Genomic DNA, 8,258 nt, shown 5'->3' on the forward strand with positions numbered 1-8,258 from the left:
ATACATTTTGATTAGTTTCAGCATGATGTCTGTACGTACACATATATGTGTATCTCGCATAACTCAAAAATGATTATCTGTAGGATGTTGAAATTTTGAATTTAGGACTGCTGTAACATCTAGTTGTGCATCTCCCCTTTTGATTGCAATCGACTGGACCAAAAGTGTCCAAAAAAGCCCAAAATTCAAAAATTTAGATTTTGGACTTTTTCTTAACAGTAGTATTAAGCCCTCATTGAGAGCTTTTCAATGATATAATTACTTATTTTAATTGGTTCCGAGTTATAGCCAAATAAAACCTTAATTAATGAAATATTTGGTTTTTACAAGCGGAAGGCGCATTCGTTCAAATCCAACTTCATATATATATATATATTTTTTTTAACTTTTTTTTTAATCTAAATATATTATTGATTTATTAATAATTATTAACCTCTAATTGTAAAAAAAAATTATAATAAATAATAATTTGATAATAATAATGAAAAACATTGAAAAAATCAGACATTATTAGTGAAACAAAATTTTATGTACTTTTCAATTTAATTCAAAAAATTTTGCAGAGGTTAATAATTATTAATAAATCAATATATTTAAATTAAAAAAAGATAAATTTATATGAAGTCAAATTTGAACTGTGCGAGTGGTTATGGATCCAACACGTTCTCAGTTACATTTACTCGAGTAACATGAATCAAAATTAATATATAAAATGCTGATACGGACACCACAAAAAATATGATGCAATGTGGTGTCCCCCACAATGCAACTGTGTAACTTTTTTTTTTTAACCTCCGGGATCACCATTAGGTATTACTTCAGAGGATGAAATGAATGACAATTTTTGTAGTCCGTGAAAATGCCATGCCTGACCAGGATTCAAACCTGGGACCTCCGGATGAAAGGCCGAGATGCTACCACTCACACCACGGGGACCGGCAAAATTGTGTAACTCTCCACTTTATTAAAGAATTGGAGGATTGTATCTCATTTTCAAATGAGAAGTTTAAATGAAGTTCAGGAAAAAATGTATATATGTAATTTAATAGGCGTACAAGGAAGTAATATGGTGTCCACATTTTTTAGAGATAATAACAATTTATGTTGTAATGTTAACACACATTTTATTAATTGCATGCTTTTGGAACTGATCTAATTTCTTAATTGCATTATCAATTATACTCATAATTTGGTTACAAAAGAAAATAGTAAGTTTGAATCATAATAATTTTGTAAAAAACCCTCTGTAAAAAATAGGTAGTAGCTCTAATTAATATTTGTGTAGAAAAATTTTAATTAATTTTTTTTAAATTTTATTCTTTTAATAGCCATTGTTGTAATAATTTATTCATTATTTATTTTTATTTTAGGCAGTGGAACATGCATCATATGTTTACGATATTGCACATGTTATAATAGACAATGTACAATTTATGCTGGGTATGCTGGATAGTGAAACAAATCTTGATAGATTTTATCGACAAGATGCTCTTATAGCTGCATTTCGTAATCTAGCAACATCAAATAATTGCCATGTTACACTTGTAATACATCCACGTAAAGAAAGAGATGCGGAACAATTGACTGTTAGTTCTGTATTTGGAGGAGCAAAAGCATCTCAGGAAGCCGATAATGTTTTTATAATACAGCAAAAAATGTTGCAGTCATTAAAAATTAAAAAATATCTACAGGTTGTATTATAAAATTTACTTCATTCTATGTAACAAAAAGTTTTTTCTTATTACATTATCATTACCCTTAAATTTGCAACTTTTTAAAAACATATAAGTTTTTTAAATTTAAAATAAGGCTGACAAAAAATAATTTAAAAAATATTTATTTCTATTTTTCTCGGGAAACTGATGAAAATTTAGCCTTTATCTTTTTACCTTTAGAACCATTTTTCTTGATATTATATTAATGTGATATCTCCCAGTATTACTCTCTAGTGCATCAACATAACCCATATGTTTATTACATTCAACAACTGCAGCTTTAATAGGAATGTCTACATGATGTTTTACTTTCCTATTGTAACATGGCTCAGTTGTCTCTTTTGGAAGCTCACCAACAAATGTAGACAAGCATAGAACATAGTTGTTGTCTTTAAATAAAACAGAACTAACATTTACATCATGTACAGTGCAGGAACACTCTTCTGAAAAACCATGCGGTTTTTTCTTTAGTTCTTCATCTGTAAGCAATTTACACTTAGGAATTCTGTTCCTAAGTGAAAATATTCCACTGAAATTTTAAATATATCACTACATTTAAAGAAGTGTAATACTAATCAAAAAAATTTTTATTTTTGTGCTATGTTACTTCACAAGACAATCTCACAACATTGCTGCTGGCCCCAACATCTGGTAAAATATCCCCTGCTACCTTTGTATGAAATTTGTAGCGACAGCAAAAGCAGAAAATAAAAAACAAACATAACCTAAAACTGTTCTGTTATACACAAATGCACATGTTTGCAGATATGTAAAGTCAGTAAAACGGAGAATTATAACAAAAATACTACAAAACTAAACATTTCATTATTTTACAATGTAAATATACACACTAAAGAAGTGTTGAAAATGTTCATGTTGTAAATTTTCTTTCTTACGAGTGTGAAGCAAATGTTTTTGTTTGATTTTCTTGTTTAATTTTATCTTACCTGTAGTGTCTTCTGGTATAAGGCCAATTTCCTTCAGATATTCTTTTATTTATGTGATCCATCTGCATCTTCTCTTGGTGTTTCAAGTCGAGATTGTATTGTAGTAGCTGTTTTAGAAGTCTTGAATCTTGCATCCTCATTATATGTCCAAAGAATCCTAGTCTCCTCTTATGCATGGTATCAATGATTGATTCTAACTTCTTGTACAAGTATTTGTTGGGCACAATCCACCACTGCCCGTCTTTCTGGTACTTTTTATTGATGCAGGTTCTTCCACTAATTTCTAGTTTCTGAAGTCTGTCTTATCTGATTATTTGTTCAGATGGAAGAGTGTTTCTTTTGCATAAGTGGCTTCTAGTTTTATAACTCTTTTGTAGTGTCTTATTTTTTCCTTTATTGATAGGCACTTTTTATTGTAAGTGTACCAGGTTAATTTTTTAGCTTTGGCTAGTTTGTTTCTTCTTATTTGAATCGGGTTTTTTTTTTCGTTTAGGTTGTTTATTTTCTCTGAAGTATTTAAATTGGTTACTATTTTGATTATTTATGTTTACTTTTTTTAATCATGTTGGTTTTTGACATAATTTCTGTATTTTCAAATGATATTTTCAGGCCAATTTTATTTGCAATGTTTTGAAGTTTCAGTATCTGTGATTTAGCTTTGTCGGTGTCATTTGCTAGCAGTGCCAAGTCGTAGAGTGCAGTCAAATAATAGCGATGAGAGCCCATTGCCTTGGCGCAGTCCTGTTTTGATCTCAAATGGTTCCAAGAGCTCGCCTCTGAATTTTACCTTCAACTTAGTGTTTGTTAGGGTCAGTTTTACCATGCTTACTAATCTGGTATGTAGTCCGAGGTGTCTTAGAATTTTTAGAAGGGATTCTCTGGATGCAGTCATAAGCTTTCTTGAAATCTACAAATGTTATCACCATGTCTCTTTTCCTGTTGTAATCCATTATTAACATGAGACTCATCATCTAGTCTGGATAGCTCCTCCAGGGTCTGAAACCTCCCTGGTATTCTCCTGGTTTTTTCTCGAGTTGTGAACCGATCCTGTTGAGGATGATTCTTAAAAGAATTTTGTATTTGTGTCAAGAAGTGAAATTCTCCTGTAATTTTTAGGGTCTGTTATGTCCCCTTTTTTGTGTAGCAATTGGATGAGAGCTGTTGTCCATTGTTCTGGTAGTTCTTCTTTAATCCAGCTGTTTATGAAGGGCAATTTTTGCTGATCTTCCTGCATGTTTCCTGATCTCTACAAAAGTCTGATCTTCTCCCACTGCTTTGTAATTCTTCATCTCACCCACTGCTTGGAGACTTCTTTTACCATGGGAGGGTTGATGTTTTCTGGTGGGTGTTATTGGGATGTTGGTGTTGAAGTTTAGGAGTTCTGTTGGTTCTTCGCACTTTAGGAGTTTATTGAAGTATTTAGCTAGGATTTCCACATTGTCTTTATTGTTATGGACCTGTTTACCATTTTAATTCTTTATTAGTAGGATTGGGGATTTGTATTTTTGGAGCTCATATTTAAAGGTTTTGTAGTAGTCTCTCAACTGTGTTTTATTGAATTCTTCTTCTATTGACTTTATGATATTGTCTTTTTATTCTCCTTAGGGTTTGGGTGGTTTCTTTCCTTTGTTTTACTAGATTTTGTAAGGATGTTTCTGATTTTGGGGATTAGTGAAATAGCCATGCTTGATTGGTCTTTTCTTCATTTTTTTTTGTCACATTCGCTGTTCCACCATTGATGTTTTTTGCAGGATTTTATTGGGGCTAATTCTTTTGTGATTTGTTTAAGGTTGTTGACTAGATCTTTGAATTTATCTGTGATTGTTACGTTTCTGGTAATTTTGATTCTTGATTAGTTGGGTAGGGTCCATATTTCTCTTAGTTTTAGGGGCTTGGTTTTATTGCTTTCTTTGGGAGGTAAATTAATTTAATTTTGACTACATAGTGATCTGAGTCTGTGTCTACTCCTGGGAGGACTTCTATGTTGTAGATCTCCTTGTGGTGGTGTTTGTTCATGAAGACATGGTCTAGTTGCCACTCTTCTTTAGTGTAGTTGGGGCATTTCCAAGTTTTGAGTTTTTGAGGTTTCCTTTTGAAATATGAGGATTTCAAGATTAGGTTGTGGTTTCTGCAGTGATCGACGAGTCTCTGTCCATTTTTGTTTGTTTTCTTTTGGGCTGGCCACTTTACAATGATGTTTCGGTATCTCTTTCTCTGCCTAGTTGAGCATTGAAGTCTCTGATTAATTGTTTAACATGGTGTTTGGGGATGTTATTTATAGTCGTCAGATAGATTCCAGAACTTTTCTATTTCTTTACGGTTTTTTGGAGAGTTGTTTTTATTATTAGTGGGTGCATGGGCATTTATTATACAGTGTATTTATTAGATACTTTTAGGGTGAGTGTTGAGATTCTTAGGGATTATGACTTCAATTCTGGTATTGAGTTTATTATTTTGAGGCTGACTAGCTAAAAAGCCTGTTTCAAATTGTGGGACTCTTTTCATCACACTCTTCCTTGAGATTCCATGTCGTCCTGGTTAATCTTTCTTATTTCCCGCAGAACCATGATAAGAATTTTGTGTTGGTCCATTAGGCTAGTTATTATTTTTAGTTTATCAGTCTGCATGAGTGAATTTACATTGTGTGTGGAAATGTAGGTGATTTGCTTTGATTTGATTTTAGATTTTGTATTTTTCTTGTTTGTGCATGTAGTGTTGGAGCATACCAGTGCTTCCAATTGCGTGTTATCTTCTAAGTACCAGCCCACCATATCCAAATGCTGCCTTCTCTGAACTCTGGTGTTGCTTGGTTCAGCCGGTGGGAAAAAAGACCTTTCATGATGACTGTCAATGGGTCACCTGTGGTAAGATTGGGTCCCAAGTTACAACTCTAGATGTGATGTAGTGAGGTGTGATTTGATGATAAATGATGCTGTGAAGTTAGTTTATATTCAGTTCACTGGACAAATTTCTCCTATTTGTTTGGATATACGAGGGTTATTTTATTTTCAAGGTCCGATCGGTCGCAAAATAAAAACCCGTGCAAAAATTGGATGAACCTTTGCACATATGTGTTGCGCAGCGTCTTTAGTATGGCCTTCAATCACACTCCATCACTTTGTTTAGTTCTGAACACGCAGCTAGCACATAAACATGCTATGTTTTAAGTAGGCTAGGTTTATGGGAGAAGGGATTTATACATTCTACTAATCTCCTCTTTACCATTTACTGTTTAGTATGAACTGTTGCACAATATATGAAAATGCTGTGATAGCTACTTTCTTTGCAAACATGTAAGTTTGGTATTTCATGTCACAGAATTTTTAATTTTAGATGTAATATTTTACAAGGTCTGTAAATAAAGTAATGAGACTGGTTCAGAAAAAGTTTCATTTATAATCCAGTTAAAACATGGACTCTTATCACCTTCAAAATAGTTCCCTTGGGAAGTCGCACAACGCTTCAAACGATTTTCCCATTCTTCATAACGTTGGAACTCAGAAACCAGAATATCCTTCAGATGGTCAGTTACATATTTTTTATATTTTCTACTGTTCCAAAATGGTATCCTTTGAGGTGTTTTTTTAAAGTTTTAAAGTTGGGAACAGGAGAAAGTCATAGGGACTCAAGTTGGGTGAATAAGGTGGTTGAGAAACTACAGGAATATATTTTCTTTGCCAAAAACTCATTAATTGAGAGTGCAGTGTGACAAGGTGCATTGTCGTGATGCATCATCCAGTTGTCTTTGATGGCTGGTCTCACGCAGGCAATTCTTTTCCACAACCTTTCAAGAATTTCTCGGTAAACATATTGATTTACGTCTCACGTGGCAACAATAGACTAAAAATATTAATACCTAATATAAATCAGCTGTTCATATGTTTACTAGTAACTTTACAGTATTGCCACTTTGGCTGCCAAAAAAAAACTAATCTCTTACTTTTTTTACAGACCTCGTATATTTGTATTTGATTAGGTTTAGATGATTGTTTAGATTACAATTATCATTACTAGTAAAATTAACCTTCTGAGTGAATTTTAATACATTAATTATCTTCTTTGCAGATAGCAAAAAATAGGTTTTCTGGTGATCTTGGCCTTATACCATTGGAATTTGATAAAGAAACTCTGTGCTTTTCTACTAAATTTGATAAAAGACAATCAAAAAAATCTGATAATAATCAAGAAACTGAAAATATTTCACCAGATATTCCATTGATTAATGATCTGCACGTTTTGCAATAAATAACAGAAGGAAACTGTGATATTAAATTTTACCAATGTTCATTGTATAATAGAAAGTAACTTTTAAAACTGACATGCTTGTTAATTTATAATTTTAATTATATGTATGTATTACAATCTTCTTTAAATAAATTCCATATACTTTTTGTTTGTAGCCTTAGCTACAAACACAAACACAAAACCTATTGTATCATTTTTCCATTTCAAGCAGTCATGATAATATTATTAATTACATTTAATTTTAAAATATGAGTAGATTAAAAATGATATTTTTCCCAGATTATCAAAACTCTAATTCCAGTTTTTCTTCCATTTTGATGCAAAACACACTAATAAGCATAATTTTTGTTTCCTAACATGTGATACTTGATTTTAATCTCTTTTTTGATGCTGAAAACGAATATGAACTCAGAATCACCAACCATTTATGAAAAATTTTTAAATTTTAATTACAGGATTGTTTACATTTTTTGTTTTATAGTTAGCATTTTAAGCTCCTACATTGTATTGTGTTAGCTTATTTTTTATTGTTTAACCTTGTTAATATAATTTGTAAGATATAAATAAACAATACTAGACAAAGAATCAAATCATATCATAGTCACATATTATGACATCATATCTAATACTGAAGAGTGAGCCTTCATGGAGAAGATTAGTCATGTCTCTGCAGGTTAAAACATGTAGCTGAAAACACAGCTGTCTTGTTTATATTAAGCACTGGATTTAGGAATGAATTAATTTTGTTTAGTCTTATTGCTATCTTCAGGTTGTTAACAGTGCATTGTCATAATGCCTTGAAATTGTGTAAATGTAATGCCTTTTGTTATGTATGTGGTCAGTTTACTGTAAAATCAAACAAAGAAAAAACATTACACCTTTAATTAAAAAACCATACAATTTGTACGTTCAGTGCAAAATTGGTGATCAGGATAATATGTGGGCTCCTCATATAATATGCACTAATTGTTCTATATATTTAAGAGTACGGCTAAAAGATATGGAAGGCTTTGCCACTTGGTGTACCTATGATTTGGTGTGAACCAAAAGATCATGTAACTGATTGTTACTTTTGTTTAACAAGTATATCTGGAATTTCTAAAAAATCTAAACATACTGTAAAATATCCTTCATTGCAATCTGCAATCAGGCTGTACCTCACAATGAAATTCCAGTTCCTGAGCCACCTGTGAATGTGTTTCAAAAGCAGCAATGAAAAATCAGGCAGTACTGAAGAAGACAACAATGATTTTGATTTTGAATTATCTTCCAATAAGCCATATCTTATATCACAAAGTGAATTAAATGACTTGGTTAGGATTTAAATTTATCGAAAAATCAAGCTGAAGTG

General features: G+C 31.9%; 1 protein-coding gene across 1 annotated transcript in view; it reads left to right on the top strand.

Moving 5' to 3' along the window:
- Positions 1–7,077, top strand: part of mtDNA-helicase (mitochondrial DNA helicase) — a 42,464-nt gene extending 35,387 nt beyond the window's left edge. Inside the window, exons 8-9 of the mRNA XM_075374272.1 lie at positions 1,371–1,691; positions 6,728–7,077. Of these exons, the coding sequence (XP_075230387.1) occupies positions 1,371–1,691; positions 6,728–6,907 (501 nt within the window). The 3' untranslated portion in view covers positions 6,908–7,077. The remainder of the gene's footprint in view (positions 1–1,370; positions 1,692–6,727) is intronic.
- The last annotated feature ends 1,181 nt before the right edge of the window (positions 7,078–8,258 follow it).

This window comes from Lycorma delicatula, chromosome 8 (assembly GCF_047948215.1).
Source record: "Lycorma delicatula isolate Av1 chromosome 8, ASM4794821v1, whole genome shotgun sequence".
In the NCBI taxonomy this organism is placed as follows: domain Eukaryota; kingdom Metazoa; phylum Arthropoda; class Insecta; order Hemiptera; family Fulgoridae; genus Lycorma; species Lycorma delicatula.